General features: G+C 39.3%; 1 protein-coding gene across 3 annotated transcripts in view; it reads left to right on the forward strand.

Annotated features, from left to right (window-relative positions):
* cep131 (centrosomal protein 131) overlaps nt 1-16,022 on the forward strand; it is a 34,150-nt gene extending 18,128 nt beyond the window's left edge. For 2 of the 3 annotated variants that reach the window (XM_017483136.3, XM_017483137.3), the window contains exons 17-27: nt 984-1,013; nt 3,268-3,370; nt 3,785-3,986; nt 4,702-4,809; nt 4,938-5,055; nt 7,184-7,258; nt 10,910-11,052; nt 11,456-11,633; nt 12,499-12,695; nt 12,862-12,922; nt 13,065-16,022. In XM_017483136.3, the coding sequence (XP_017338625.1) occupies nt 984-1,013; nt 3,268-3,370; nt 3,785-3,986; nt 4,702-4,809; nt 4,938-5,055; nt 7,184-7,258; nt 10,910-11,052; nt 11,456-11,633; nt 12,499-12,695; nt 12,862-12,922; nt 13,065-13,136 (1,287 nt within the window). In that variant the 3' untranslated portion in view covers nt 13,137-16,022. The remainder of the gene's footprint in view (nt 1-983; nt 1,014-3,267; nt 3,371-3,784; nt 3,987-4,701; nt 4,810-4,937; nt 5,056-7,183; nt 7,259-10,909; nt 11,053-11,455; nt 11,634-12,498; nt 12,696-12,861; nt 12,923-13,064) is intronic. The other variant, XM_017483138.3, reaches the window with a different exon arrangement.
* Nucleotides 16,023-16,755: the final 733 nt, after the last annotated feature.

Consider the following 16,755-nt stretch of genomic DNA (forward strand, 5'->3'; position numbering starts at 1 on the left):
TGTGCATATAAAATTCACCAGTGTATATATATGCATCATATCCAACGGAATGAAGGAGCAGTGTGTGCTCTCTGCCATTGCAGCTATCTATCTGTAGCGAAAGCACCAGTGCCGGACTGTCTGGGTCCACGAAACAATTCAGACTCGCATGCAGCATGGCGGATTCCCATTGGTAGTCACTGCACCGAGTCGCTCCAAATTTGAAATAACGTTCAAATTTTCTCAACTTTGTCGCCTCGCTGGACACGCCCACATCTAGTCACCAACAGTTGCTGTCGCTGGAAGTCGCCAGTTCTCATTGAAAATGAATGGTCTCTTTGTTGCTGCGAGTCACTGTAAGTATGAGTAGGTATGAGTGTACCTTTTTAAAGGGAAGTTGTTTATCATGTATGATGATCTGAGGGCAGTTTTATTTATGCAAATGAGTGTGGCTGTGCACTAACAAATCAGTTTACAATGTGTGAGATTTAGCAATGGCCTTTTCATACAGCTGTGTATGCACATGTGATAAATACCAGTTTTCTTGTGAGTATGGGTGGCAAATTTAGTACTTGTTTTACACACACTTTGATAAATGAGACCTCTGGTGTTTGTTAGTGACACTACACTAGCTTATAATGCTTTTAATACTTCCTGCATTAGTGTTATGTTGACACTAGGGGGCTTACCTGCTTGCTTGCTCTGCATGTGTGCTCTTTTCAAACCTAGAACGTGAAGACTACTGGGTTGATTTGACTCAGTTGCAGACCTTTTAGATCTTATTTCTTTTTTTAGCAAGCAAAATGTTGCAGTCACTGTTCAGCTTTAATAGTAACCCCTGATGTTTATTTATCTTACCATAAACTTTTCATGTAGAATGGTGTAGGGGGATGCATGTGCCTGATTGCAACAATGCTTTTGCTTTCACTTTCTTTAACTGTTCTCTCTTTCTTTCCATGACTGTTTTTCTCTGCCCCTCTGCTTATTTGTTCCTCTGGCTGTAGCTGTGGCAAATTCTGGGTCCCTTGTGTGAGGTAATGCTTGTGTTTCCATTTCCAATCTCCATACTTTTATCATCTCATTGCTTTCCTTCACAAGCTTTTGCTGACACTTGAATGTCTATCAGGTGTAGGGAGACTTAAAAGTGCATAATAAAATGCTTAACAGTGAACATAGTGAAAACGAATGATAAAACTGTTCAAGGATCCATTGCAAACAGCATCATTATACCCTGCTGTGAGAAGCCTGTAATAAAGTCAGACATGCAGACTTGAAGAGTAACAGGCACACCCTTTACAAGCTAGTGGACGTTTTGTAATAAATCAGTCTTTTATAGAATGTTTACTGTGGCCAGCTCAGTTAAACGTTATGTCATTGTGTGTATTTATTCTTTCTGCCCTTAAATGATCAAATAAAATAGTTGCAGGCTCCTCTGAAAACAAGACATTTGGATTTTCCACTGAGTCATGACCACCCCATCCTTCACTTCTCTGAAGGACACGTCTGAAAGTTTCCTTTCCTCTAGCGTGTTTTTTTTATTATTTTTATTTATTTATTTATTTATTTATTTTGCATGAAAGTAAATATAGTGTGCCAGAAAACAGTGTGGTTTTGTGTAGTGAAGCAGGCACAGTGCTCAATTCACAGGTGTAACACTGCCTGTTGACTACATGTTCATCTGAAGTAGACATACACAGATGTTGAAAGCCATCATTAGTCTGAAACATAAGTCAGTCAAGTTAATTATACCACGGCACTGTTGAATTCTCCAATCCAATTGGTTAGAATTTGTTGTTCATTAATTTAACAGAATATTTTGACAGTGGTTGCAAGACAAACATTTCTATAGTAACTGTTCATACATGGGAACTTATATGGTGGATGCTTCACCTAATCTAAGGCTAATAATAAAAAAAAATAAAGAAACCGTGATGTTAAATGTCTAAACCTTGATCTGGTGAAGGTTTATTTAACATTTATGGAAGGAGTCTCCAGTTTCAGAGCTTTCAGTAACCGTCAGTAATCTTTTCACCACAGGAAAGTCTTCAGGACAGAGAATTTGATACTTTCTGGTTTCTCAATAACAGAAATTATTATTATTATTAATGTTATTTTTTGTGTTGAGGGAACATCTGTGTATATTAGGTTTAATGTAAGTGACAACATTGAGTGTAAGTAAAAATTGATTAAAAAAGTAGTCATTCTTTAATAAATAAAAGCTGTCTTCATTGGCAAATTGCTGTGGTATAATATAATAGAGGAATAAAATATTTTGGGGTGATCACCATAACTATGCTTCGCATTGAGCCGCATCTCACTAGAATGTCATCGACTGATTATTTTGCTATAACACCATGCCCCATGTTTTATTCCTTTCTAAATTAATGAATGCAGCTTCATTTGAAATCTGTATCATTTTAACCCTTTCATTTTTGTTATTTTTGCACACTCCCCTTTACCTGCTGATGAATACTATTGAATTACATTGCACAGTCATTTGAGTTACTCATCTCTTTAAAAAAAGCAACAATATTTTAGTTATACGCTATATGGCCAAAAGTATGTGGACACCTGACTATTACACCCATCTGTGCCTTTTCAACGAGTTCGTCCCTTATTTGCTGTTCTAATAGCCTCCACTTTTCTGGGAAGGCTTTCCAGTAGATTTTGGAGAGTAGCTGTGTGGACATTTGTTCATACAGCCATAAGAGCATTAGGTTGGGCACTGATGTTGGGTGAAGAGGCCTGGGGTGCATTCGGTGTTCTGTACAGGACACTGGAGTTCTTCCACTCCAACCTTGGTAGGCCATGACTTTATTTTACATTGTGCACAGGGGCATTGCCATGCTGGAACATGTTTGGGGCTCTTAGTCCAAGTGAAGAGACATCTTAATGCTACAGCATACTAAGACATCCTATACAATTGTGTGCTTCCAACTTTGTGGCAACAGTTTAGGGAAGAATACCCACATATGGGTGTAATACTCGGGTGCCCACAAACTTCTGGCCATCTAGTGTGCTTTAATAAAGTATTATATTTATTCCATGTTTTACCAATTTTGAGAATTATTTTTGAGGACTATGCTTAAACGATTGCTCTGTGTGTCTTGAAGGTTAGAGTTGTAGGGTGTATAACAGACCAAAATGCATTCTTTGTCCCCCCCCCCCCCCCCCCCCCCCCCCACACACACACACCCTTTAGCTAGCCTTTTGGCTACAGTGAAAAGTTCTGTTTTTTCATTTCTTTATCCCTTTATTCTCTCAATCCCTCTTTCTTCCCAATCTCAGGAGATTAAAAAACTGAAAGAGTTGATGAGTGCCACAGAAAAGGTCCGGCGAGAGAAGTGGATTGATGAGAAGACCAAGAAGATCAAGGAAATCACTGTCAAAGGTGAGCTGGTGAAACCAATTATCCTGCCAGCTCCTCTTCCAGTCCCCCCTCGGCTGAGCTGTCAGAGATCTATCTCCTGAGTGGCATAATCGGGTAAAATGTCTGTCCCATTCAGTTACGTCAGCCATCCGAACTGTTACACAAAATTTGTATGCAACTGGCTGTGAGTACTCTGTGACAGAGTAGGTAAAATACGGGGGGAAATGCTCAAATTTGTACATGCACACAAATGTGGTGAGGTGAAAATAAAGGCAAACAAGGATATTACAGTTCATTACAATAAGATTTTTCTTTGTTTTGACCAACACTACACTAACCTCTTACTAATAGGCTTGTTTTACTAATTTCCTAGAACTACCAAGATCTTTTGAAATGTCACTTTTGTATAACATATACTCACGTATGCATGTTCAGGCCTGGAGCCAGAGATCCAAAAGCTGATCTCCAAGCACAAGCAGGAGCTGAAGAAGCTGAAGGTGGTGCACGAGGCCGAATTGCTGCAAGCAGACGAGAGAGCAGCACAGCGCTATGTCAGACAGATTGAGGAGCTCCGACAGCAGCTGGAAAGCGAGAGAGACGAACAGTGCCAGCGTGAGAGGGAGCTCGCTAAGCAAAGGTACACTGTGCAGCTGTGTAAAGTCAAAGAACCTTGAACACAAAGAACCTTTATTAGGACAGAAAATAGAGAACACATCCACTATACTCTCCCTTACAAAATGCTGCCAGTCATTAGCATTAGTAATGTAAACTTTAATCGTATATGGTATCCTTGAAAGGGTAATTGAGTCTGATTCTGCATTACCCTTTCAACCTTGTGTGAAAATATACCGGAAAATTCACAGCTCATTGATCAGATATGAGATATTATCTCTAGGGTTACATTTCTGTATCATGTAGTTGATTAGTTACATTTATATAGTGCTTTTCTAGACACTCAACACACTTTACATAGTGGGTAAGGGGAAGATGTGTCTTCTCAACCACCACTAGTGTATAGCATCCACCCAGATGATGCGGCGACAGCCATAGTGCACCAGAACACCCACCACACACCAGCTATTGGTGGAGAGGAGAATGATGTAGCCAAATCAGGTATGGGGATTATTAGGGGGCCACGATGGATAAGGTCCAATGGGGGAGTTTCGCCAAGACACCCTACTCTTTACAAGAAGTGTCCTGGGGTTTTTAATGACCACAGAGCGTCAGGGCCTCGGTTTAATGTCTCATCCAAAAGACATTGCTGTTTTTGCGAGGGGCATCTTGAGAATTCTTCTTCATAATTATAGTGTACAGGTTAGGACTGTGTAACTGTATGAAGCTGTGTGTGTTAGGTTTGAGAAGCAGCTGCAGGAAGAAGAGAATGCCCTACAGCAACAGAGAAGACGGCTCTACAAGGAAGTTGCTGATGAGAAGGAGCGACTTGCCCAACAAGCTGCCAGGTCAGTCAACATTCATACAGTTTCAGTTTTGCAACTAAAAATTAAATGATCACTTGAGCTTCGTTCATTTGTCACTGTACTACTGACAGATCGAAGCTTAAGCTTAAACTCATGTGTATGTATTACAGGCAGCATGCTGAGCTGGAGGAGTTGAAGACTCAGTTGGAGAACAACAGCTCTCTGGCTAATCGCACTCTAAGGGAAGAGATGGAGAAGAGCAGAGAGGAGCAGGAGAGACGGCACCAGGTAAAGCCCTGAAAGCGCAAGTGCAGACTAAATTGCTGTTTATTTCGGAATGCTATTTAGAAAATTCAACAGACCTGTAAAACATTCTGTATTATAACATGTGTGCAAGATTATTGTCTAATCTTATGCGGATAGGGCCGGTGTGGGTGCAGGTTTTCATTCCAATCAAGCAGAAGCCTCTCCTGAGTCTCTTGAAAGCCAAGATCAGCTGATTAAACAGGTGCGATCAGGTGTGGCTCCTGCTTGATTGCGGGTAAGACTGGACACCCCTGGTATAGCTGGATTGAGTTGCATGCTCCTATTTTGTCCGGAAAGGGCAGACAAGCTTTATATCGAGACTCGAAGCCATTATCAGTGTCAATAATTGGCTAATGCAAAATATCCAGAAGCTTTGAGACCATTAAAAGTTACTAGAAGTTACAGGTACTCATAATGTTCATGCAAGAGAGAACTGCTTATTTATATATATATAATATATATATAGTATTTGTGCTAATGAAATTGTGCTCATGTATTTTCTTTTTGCTCACCTAAATAAACCATGCACACGATTTAAATTATGCATAAACCCTTTCATGATTAAATTATATAAAACATCTAGATTCTTTCGATGTTTTTTATTGCATAAAATGTATTATATTCTGTATGAATACCTTTTTCTAAGTATCAATTATTTAAATTTTTTTAACTGATTTTGTGTTTAGGAATACAATCAGTAAAAAAAAAAAATAAACAAAAAAGAACATTATTCCTGAAATAAAAATAGAAAATCCAACGTGTTTATACATTAAAGCTTATTTATACCTGTTATTCAGGTCTAAAATATAACCAAATGTATCAAAAATATTATTTTTGAATAAAATATTGCAATATTTGTGACGTACACGATACATAATACACTGTTTAGAACGGACATTTGTAGGTAAAATTACAAAGAAAAAAAAAGCCCAAAAACTAATTTTAGGAAAATTAGTTCACTAATGTCTGAAACTAAATATTTTTTAGTTAATTGGGATTTTGTGTAGAAAAAATTAAGTTGTTTATTGAGCAAAAAAAAAAATCATGATTTATTTTACATTACAGTAATGGTCTCAAGTGATTTGGATGTGATTTATATCTTGTATTTTCCTAAAAAGTAAAGGGTTAAGAAGGTATAGTTTTAATGTTCTATATCCATTTTGAATACATCATTAAAAAAATTAAGAATATAGTGTGCTATTTTCTTATAGCCACTTTCCATTTATATTCCTTGCTCTTACCCATTGTTTTGAATGACTAAGGGAATTTGGCCTACCAAATTAGTGTTACCTCGTATGTGAAACAGGAAGTCATGGTTGAACTCCTGTTCCTAGTCACCCAGTTATACAATTTTTTATTTATTATTATTATTTTTTTTAAACCCATCACTGGGAATATACTCCAAATATGTTTTACTCATATGAATTCATAGGGGTGCCAATAATTGTGGCACACCTATATTTAACTTTTTTTTTTTTTTTTTTTTTTTTTTTGAAAAACGTGTTTTCTTTGCAATTGTTTGATTTCCATGAGAGTACAATATTTTTGTGAAAAAAAATTGACAAAAGGTTAAACAATACAGACGATTTTTCATAGCCTTCTTTGCTCATATTTACCAAGGGTGCCAATATTAGTGGCAGGCACTGTATGTATAACAGTCTATAATTATGCTGTGGTGAAGGCAGTACACTGTATCTCACATCTCATCTACATCTCCATGCTAACTCTTTCATTGAAAATGAGTCTATAGATAGATATAGCTATTAGAAATTGACTTCATTGTCAAAGTCTGAAATTTTTCTTGCATGGCAATTATTACTACGTAAATCACTAGACCTTTACAAGCACATACACACACAAAAAAGAAAAGAAAATACACACATGTAGTGGACAGTAATGAACTCTGCTGCTTGTTGGAATCGTGAGCACTACATGCATGTGATTTGTGTTTAAAGTCCAAAACAAACTTCTGTTATACTGTATATCACTTGTCCAGTACAAGTGATCTGCAGCACTCAGGAATTATTTGCTAAATGTTATGTTTTTTGACTTATTAGCCATGTAAACTCCTCTTATGTTATGTTGGGGGTGGGGTTGTTTTTGTGTTTAGGTGGAAATGAAGGCTTTGCGGGAACGGCTGGAAATTGAGAGACAGACCTGGGAAGAAAATTACATGAAAAAGGAAGTATGTCATTGTGTGAACTGTTTTATTTCTGTATTTAAGAGAAAGTTGTAAAGGACGATCTGTTCCACTCTAAGAAAAGATTTCATTAAATATAATGACGTATTTTTGTGCTATTTGGCACATTTCATAGAAACTGCCCACAATGCAGCTCAAAGACCTAAAACAAACCTTACAAAACAAAGAAACGGTTAAAAGCAAAGTGAAAGACACTGACATTTGATGATAAATATTGAAACAGGGTTACATTGATTTAGTAAAAAAAAAAACAAATGATTGAATCAAAAGATGGCTTTTAAGCTGTTATACAGGTTTACACTTTTTGAGTGGGTGTTACCACAATTTTGTATGCAAAAGAGCTTCTGAAGCCAAAGCTGGTGATAACCACTGAATCAAAATTGCTCCCAGCAGCCTAGTGAGAGACAGTAAACAGTTCAGTTGTCATTAAAAAGGCGAAGACTGTTCACCTAGAATAATAGCACTTATAGTTCCGGTTCACATGTTTGATTGCAGAAGTGACGTTCCAAGAAAGGTGATACTTAATTTTCCAAGTAAAACAATTATTTTAGGATATTTTTTTTCTATCTGTGGCTTTAGTGCATACTGAAACACTACCATGATCTAGAAAAGTTTGCAGGAAAATGGTGAGATACAGACTTGGCACAAACTGTGTCATGGTAGAATCGTTGGTTTTGGCCCCAAATATAGGGACATAAATTTCAGTGTGTCTGAGTCTATATATGGACATCTGTGTATGTAATTTGTGTAAAAGTCTGACTTTCCAGTGGTTACAAGTAAATTCATGATTCTGACCTTCAGATTACCTTGTTTCGACCCCATAATTATAATGTTTATAGTACCCTGTAGTTATCCTGTGTCCTTTTAAATAAAATAGTAGCATGGTTTACTGCTATTGCTTAGCAATAGAAAGTCACATGATTGAAAATATGGACAGGCTTTAAATTGTTAGGTGATGACATGGAGATAATGGCTGCTTACAAGTGTATTCCACCACCCTGTTTCATGTTAATGGTTTGTAAACCACAGAATGCTTTTGTCCTCCTGTTGTTCGAGTAGATGATTGTCACCAACCTAAATGGGACAAGTACTTTGGAGGGGGGAGTGCCTATAAATGACATGTTATCTTTGTGAGAGAAGTTCATTGCCCAAGGGTGTTTTCTTTTAATATTATTCGGCTGGAATAAAATCCTTGTCACCCCATCCCTTTGCAAATAACCAAATGGCTGAGTCACAAAGACTAAGTCGCAAACATTTTTCAGTTCACTTACACCTAATACTTTTAGCATTTGAAATGAGCTCAATTGTATCAAGTATAATGAAAAGAATAATCTAGGGTGTTCAGAAACTTTTGAGTATCAGTATAATCATTGCACTTGATGAGAATTCAGGCCAGTAATGTCATGTGAGATCAGTAGTGATTATTTAAGTATGTCATTTACCTGCTTTGCTCACTTTGTCAACATACATGGTCGGCACTTATATAGCGCTTTTTAACCTTGGAGGAGTACAAATCGTTTTACAATGTGTCTCATTTACCCATTCTCACACACACACTCCCACACCAATTGTAGCAGAGCTGCCATGCAAGGCGCTAGCTTGCCATCAGGAGCAACTTACAGTGAAGGGGGGGGAAGTATTTGATCCCCTGCTGATTTTGTACGTTTGCCCACTGACAAAGAAATGATCAGTCTATCATTTTAATGGTAGGTTTATTTGAACAGTGAGGGACAGAATAACAACAAGAAAATCCAGAAAAACGCATGTCAAAAATGTTATAAATTGATTTGCATTTTAATGAGGGAAATAAGTATTTGACCCCCTCTCAATCAGAAAGATTTCTGGCTCCCAGGTGTCTTTTATACAGGTAACGAGCTGAGATTAGGAGCACACTCTTAAAGGGAGTGCTCCTAATATCAGCTCGTTACCTGTATAAAAGACACCTGTCCACAGAAGCAATTGTTGGCTCAAATTTAGCCTATTACCCAAAAACATTTAAAACTCAACTTAGAAGCCAATACTCACATCTACCTCTGAGCCCAGTTGGAGATAGAAAAAATACACCAGCCGTGAGTGAGAAGAAGCAAGGGTCCAGCTTTATTGTTCCATTCCCCCACACGAGATCCACACCGATGAGAATTCTCAAAAGTGATCCCCCTACCCTGAGCTTAAGCTCCAGTATTTATACTGTATTTACACACTAGATAACCCATATGTTTCCAGAAAAGGCCTATTTCACTTACACATAGAATCAGAACCCAGGCATTTCTAATAACCCAGAAAATAAAAACCCAGTGTTTTGAATTACACAGAGAATCAGAAACCAGGATTCTCATTTACCTTAGGTGGTTAGAAACCAGGATTCTCAATTACCTAGGGAAATAAAATGACGTAGACAAGACGACTAAACAACGGGGAGGGACCCTGGTCTTATCGTTATCTCGAGGGCGGGGCAGTTTGACCTAGCCACCCTTATAACTGGCTCTCTTCATGGTTCTCTATTACTATAAGATATTATTAAAGTTATTCATGTGTGTGTATGAGGAAGAGAGAGTGTGTGCGTATGTATGTTGTGTCTACTTGCCCGCCCTTGACTGTACGAGCGTGTGTGTGTGTTTTTAGCACTCCTCAGCTCGTACACTTCTTTTCGACTTTTTTGACTATTACTGCTCTTAAATTGCTCGTAATTCCAATCTGTCAATGTCCGCCTAATCCTGCTTCTATGTGTCTAGGTGCCCGTTTTTCCTTCTTCTCCCTTTTGCTGGATGCTAGGTCTCCCTTATGTTTATTTTATGACATTTTTTTTATCCACAACACAATCAATTAATCAATCAGGTTCCAAACTCTCCACCATGGCCAAGACCAAAGAGCTCTCCAAGGATGTCAGGGACAAGATTGTAGACCTACACAAGTCTGGAATGGGCTACAAGACCATTGCCAAGCAGCTTGGTGAGAAGGTGACAACAGCTAATGCGTTTATTCGCAAATGGAAGAAACACAAAAGAAGGTTTTGGTTCGAGTTACCAAAACATCAGCCTCAAAACCTTAATGACTTGGAGAAGATCTGCAAAGAGGAGTGGGACAAAATCCCTCCTGAGATGTGTGCAAACCTGGTGGCCAACTACAAGAAACGTCTGACCTCTGTGATTGCCAACAAGGGTTTTGCCACCAAGTACTAAGTCATGTTTTGCAGAGGGGTCAAATACATGTTTCCCTCATTAAAATGCCAATCAATTTATAACATTTTTGACGTGCGTTTTTCTGGATTTTCTTGTTATTCTGTCTCTCACTGTTCAGATAAATCTACCATTAAAATTATAGACTGATCATTTCTTTGTCAGTGGGCAAACGTACAAAATCAGCAGGGGATGGAATACTTTTTTCCCTCACTGTAAGGTTCAGTGTCTTTCCCGAGGACACTTTGGCATGTGGAGTCATGTGGGCCAGGAATCAAACTGCCAATGCTACGATTAGTGGACAAATCACTCTATTAACTGAACCACAGCTGCCGTACATATACATGTAAACGTACTGTATACCACCCCAGAAGTGTGAGGTAAACATATTAACCACTACAACGCTGCAACGCTAACTTGCAGTGCGTAAAGTGTGACTGAGAGGGTTGTGTTTCCTCAGGAAGTGTGGCTGCTTACCCGAGAACGAGAGTTGAAGGAGGAAGTGCGCCAGGGGCGGGACAAAGAGATTGAGTTGGCCATTCGGAGGCTAGAAGATGAGACGAGCAGCGCCAGAGAAGAGTGTGAGAGAGCTGCTGACAACCGGTGAGCATGAAAAGTTGTGTGTTAACTGGCTGAATACATGTGTGTATTCTCAGCACTGTGTTGCTACTGGAGTGACGCCTGACCACACGCCACACAAAACAAACCCCTTTATCCTGTACTGAGAAGATTTTCATATCTGCATAGATTGCCAGACAGTTGTTTTATTTGTGTTTGACACATGAGATGCCCCAAACCCAGTATAGAGAAAATGTACAATGATGACAAGATGTGATGTGAAACTGTGACATTATCATAAAGAGTGGAAGAGGGAATTAAACTGTGCTGTGAACTTTCATGCACCTAATGTAAATAGCAAGACATGAATCGATAAGAACCTGAGAAAATTCCACTGTGTTTACAGATCATTTACAGTGTGTTTGTGTGGATGATTGTGTGTGTTCAGTATAAAGCGAGTGAGAGAAAAGTACGAAGCAGAACTCCGAGAGCTAGAGCGCTCTGAGCTGGTGGCTCTGGAGAAACATCAGGAGATGAAGAAGAAACAGACTGAGATGGAAGGAGAGCTTATGCGCTTGCAGTCCCTTCTCACACAACGAGAGCAGGAGATCACTGATATCACGCAGGTAAATTATGCAATTATAAAATAACTCCACAGTTCACAAAAATCAGGGTATTGTGGATGTACATGCTAGCTTAAGCCTTCTCTGTTAATGTTATTTTCAAGGCAACATTTCCAGCACCTTCTCCCAGCAATTGTTATCCCAAGCTTGTCTCATGGAAAAGGCCAACTGATGTGTATCAGAAACACTCTGGTATAACCAGCAATGCTACCAGAATTGCATTATATAATTATTCTCACTACAGGAGGACATCCAATGACCAGTCTTAACACTATCATTCTAACTTAAATGACTGTAATATATTGCTTACTGGACAAGGTGGCTTAGTGGTTAGCATATTTGCCTCACACCTCCAGGGTTGAGGGTTTGATTAGAGTTTGCAAGTTCTCCCTGTGCTCTGGGGGTTTCCTCCCCATCCCAAAGACATGTGCTGTAGGCTGATTGGCATCTCTAAATTGTAGTGTATGAATGGGTGTGTGATTGTGCCCTGTGATGGGTTGGCACCCTGTCTGGTGTGTCCTCTGCCTTGTGCCCCAAGTCCCCTGGGATAAGCTCCAGGCTCCCCACCATCCTGTGTAGGATAATCAGTACAGAAAATGGATGGATGGATATAGCACAAGTGAACACACTTGCATAATTCTGATCCATTTCTCCATTTCAATGTAAAAATGCTCTAACTGGAAATCCTAATTGACACTCAGAAGCTGCCGTAGGCTTTCGATGGTTGAGGGCAAGGCTCTGAGAGATTACTGACACATTCCTCAAGCAGCTGTGTTGATGAGGTGTCCTTGTTTCCATGGTGCACACACACACACACACACACACACACATATATATATACAGAGAGTCTCCCTGTCTACTGTTGCAGATCCGGGATAAGTTATCAGAAGAGCGGCGGAGCCTGGCTGAGGTCATCAGAGAGGAGTTTGCAGAGAGACTAGTTGTTATGGAGGACGAGAACAGGAGGATGAAGGTAGAGGTGGCCGAGGTACGTGCCAGACTCAGACTGGAGGTGGAGCGACTCAGCAGAGAGAAAGAAGAAGAGCTGGCTGAAGTCCACCAACGGTAAGAAGAACAGAGGCACAAAGAGCAGATGCTTATCTTTTCAACCCTAGACATTATTCATGACAACTGATGTGTGCAGATGTGTCACAGATGCTGCACTTTAGATAAGCAGTAACATGGCTTTGTACCTTCTGTTTTTTTTTTTGTTTTGTTTTGTTTTTTTAAGGGTGAAGTCAGCTATTTTAAAGAAGGAAGAAACTGTGAACACCTTGCGAAAGCAGCATGAGGTGTGGAAGCCATCTTGCAAATAACAGACTATCTTTGAAAAGAAACATGCATACTTGCCTTTGGGGTATGTAAAATTAGCCCACAATTTAAAACATTTCTGACACTTTTTCTTTCTGTCCCTTTTTTTTGTTGTTGTCCTAGGCTGCATTAAAGAGGGCAGATCACCTGGAGGCCCTGTTGGAGCAGCAGAGAAAGCAGCTGTTAGGGAAATGATTTATATTCCTCTTCCTTTTCCCTTGTTACTAGGAGAGATTGATCAGGAGGGATGACTGTTCCACCAGATTTGGTGCATAGTGTTTGTTGTCTTTCCCCTGGCAGCAGAAATTGATGCAAGAGGAGAGGTTTTTTTTCCTTCTTTTTTCCCCCTCTCTCAGCACAGAATAGAGCCAAGAGGGCTTTGTCTCGCCTTGGACTAGACCACAAACTTCTCTTGACACATAGACGAAGGGAGAGAAATAGCAGCAGGCGGAGGGAATGCATGGGGAGAGGAATTTTTCTGCCAGAGACGTTTTCTCCATATGGGTAGGGTGGGGGCAGTAAAGGCTCTCACTGTGTACACAAGCCCTCACAATAAGCACTTTTAGATGTCCCAAACACTTTGTGTTGTCCTTTCTTTGAAGCAACTCTCTGTGTGGGGGGAAAAAAGGGAGAGAGAATAAAAGAAGGATTATATAAATATATGTTTATCAAGCACACAGTCTACTACCCTGTGCCTGTTTCAAACCCGTTTCCCTACTACAGGATTTCATTTTCTACACAGTATTACAGGAAGAGGGAGGGTAAACCCTCAACCACCCACCTTCTCCTTTGTGTCACATACTGTGCCTTTTGTCTCAGGTCTCCCCAGGGCTCATCCTAAGTAGTGGGTCACAGCACACTCACTGAAACATGCAGGCCTCATGACCAGTCAAGCCCTGCATTTGAACAGTGTTGGAGGTCTAATCCGAGTCGTTATGGTTAGATTTCAAACGAAGAATGTTCTAGAAACATGATATGTTGATTGAAAGAAAGAGAAGGCAATCATTTTAAATAGTGAGCATGTAGGCATGTTTCAGGATATAAGAATGGTTGCTATATGAGAATAGTACGAGATATGAGAAAGTACCAAAGTAGGTCTTTTGAGTTCTGCAGATAGTAATAGCGAGAAGGCTTTAGGATGTGAAAAAGACATGTTTAAAGGATTAAGGAAAGCAGAGCTAGCTTTTAAAGGGGCAGACTACAGTACAGCAGGTTTTTGTGTGTTCAACACTAAAAGCTTCAGCAGGAAATGTATACCTCCGAGGCCTGAGACAAAATGCGTTAATACATTGAAGAAGGACTGGGGGGCTCATACAATCTCACTTCTCACCCTGCTCAACCCCCCCCAAATTCTTCTATCTTATTACACCATTGGGATTGACAGGTCTGTGTTGGGATTGGACAGAAACGTGATTTCTTAAATTGGCTGCATTTTATAGAATGCGCACTCATGATGATGATCCTTTCCTGTCTTCGGAACAACACCTAATTTTTGGTGTAGACCAAGTGACAAAAATAGGCTCTTGTTTCAGCTTCGAAGATTTGTTTCTTCTTGGGAAAAACCACTCTCCCGAGCTGCTGTTTTCAAAAGGTCATGGAGAACATGACCAACTCTACATCACCTTGTATTGGTGGAAAAGTGTACTCGAGTCACAAAGCCAAATAATTTTATTTGTGATCTAATTTTAACATTAGCATTTATTGTAGTAAATGCCCTTATTAGATAGGCCGGCTGATCCACTAAATGGCGGCGTATCTCAGTGTTTGATGCATTTAAGCAATTCATAACCATAACTGTGATGAAAAGGCCTTATGTGTGACCATTTTGAATGTTGTACAGATAGTACTATACCACTTGTACCTTTTTTGGATGGGTGTTGGTAAATCAGATGACTCTGTGTTTACATATTATATTTTATAAAATGTCGAGTGAAAGAAGTCACCCAGGTACCCTGAGGCCTACCATAAAGCCCAGGCAATTTCTTTATCACATTCCTCCAAGCTCCCTTGCCTCATAGCAGACCAGGCTCCAGTAGTGTTAGCAGGAACTTGGGAGACTGCTAGTGCTTTGGCATTAGCATAGATTTATTGAAATGAAATAAACACAGATCTATTTCAGATGTGTTCTTGTAAGGTGGGAATTCATTCTGTTCCAGCCATATCTTAAATGCATTCAAATAAAGTGTGTGTGTGTGTGCATGCACGCATGTGTATCTCTGCTTAGGATTAACTGAGCATGTAATCTGAATCCTAGTTAAAGGTTCATCTTGAAAGGACAAGTAGAGGAATGGTTTGGTGAATGTTTTATAAAGGTTACACAGAGGAGGAGAGGAAAACAGCAGCTGTGTATTCATGTCCATGGCCTTCATGTTCGTATGGGTGGCAGCATGGTTGACATTGTTGGTGCATACCAACTGTAAGGATTCTGGACCATTTCCAAAAACAATTCCAAACAAAACCAGCATTGTCCTGGTCAGTGTTTAATCAAGGATCAGGACTGGTGAGAACAATTTTTAGGATTCACTGATTAAAAGTGAAAAAAGTGAGCTGGTTAAAGCCTGGTTTTTATCTATGTTTTTAAGCAGGAGCTGTGTCCATCCAAAGTTTGAGTTGCAGGACAGAAGTGACTTAAATGACAATATTGTTCTAATTTGATTTATTGATATTTTTTAAACCCAGACTTATTCTGTAATTTTATAAAAGTGTATGTACAAATGGTGTCCATTTTCAAAAAAATTGTCGACAAGCAGATCTCGGCCGATGCGGTGCATTTGTGGTAGGGGGAAAACGATCAGTTTCATTCACGGCTAAAGTCTTTTAGGTACCACTGACCATTGTTTTTCAAGTTAATGAATTTTATATTTCCACTGGATGGAATTTATTTTTGTGCTGTGGCAGTGAATGTTGAATGATATTTCTTTCATCTAAAACTTGTCATTACAGGTTCTATACATGTGCCCTTACTTGTAGCTCTTACCTAATAATTTAATCACGAGTAGTTCTTCAGTCATTTTGATCAATTATGGTGATTTGAAAATGTGAAGACTTTGACTGTACATGTACAATAAATCTTAAGATGACTGTTGGCATCTTTTCTTCTTCTTCTTCTTGTGCCCAGGAAACCAGACAATGTTTTGTTTGTGCTCGCTGCCCAGTATAACTGTCTCTAAGGAACTCGTGCTAATTAGCATGTTCTCTCTTTTGCCTCTCGGCTTTGTGGTGCTCAATAATGTGAGCTCAATCCTGAGCATTATCCTGGCTTTATTCCCCATGGAATACTTCTGGTGGCTGCCTGGACCCCTTGGCCTTGTCTTCATTCTGCACTGCAATGATACTGCTTGCTCTGTGTCTCTCTCCTATTTCACATGGCAGAATTGAAAAGTGGAGACTTCTCTGGCTAACCTCCATTGCGTTTTGGGTTTCCTTAACTAGATGTTAACATATTAAGACCCATGCAGTGTTGATCATCGTAACTAAACATTTACCCAAGACACTTGAGTAAGGCATCTTATTTATTTTTTTTTAATAAATGGTGAAGTAGTAAACATTTTATCAATCTCAAATACAAATTACTTAGGCAAATACACACTCTATGGTTTGCTACACCTATCAATTAGTAAATTATATAGGTCAATTACTTTTAGGCAGCTTTGCACAACAGAATAAAGATGAGGTAGATAGCTACAACTCAGTGCAACACGGGTAACTAAAATGGCCAAACAGTGTATGTAAAAAAACAACAACAAACAAACAACACATCCTGTGATAGTAAAAATATGATTTGAAAAGTTTGCATCAGGTCTGGCGACAGAGG

This window comes from Ictalurus punctatus, chromosome 13 (genome assembly GCF_001660625.3).
Source record: "Ictalurus punctatus breed USDA103 chromosome 13, Coco_2.0, whole genome shotgun sequence".
Classification (NCBI taxonomy): domain Eukaryota; kingdom Metazoa; phylum Chordata; class Actinopteri; order Siluriformes; family Ictaluridae; genus Ictalurus; species Ictalurus punctatus.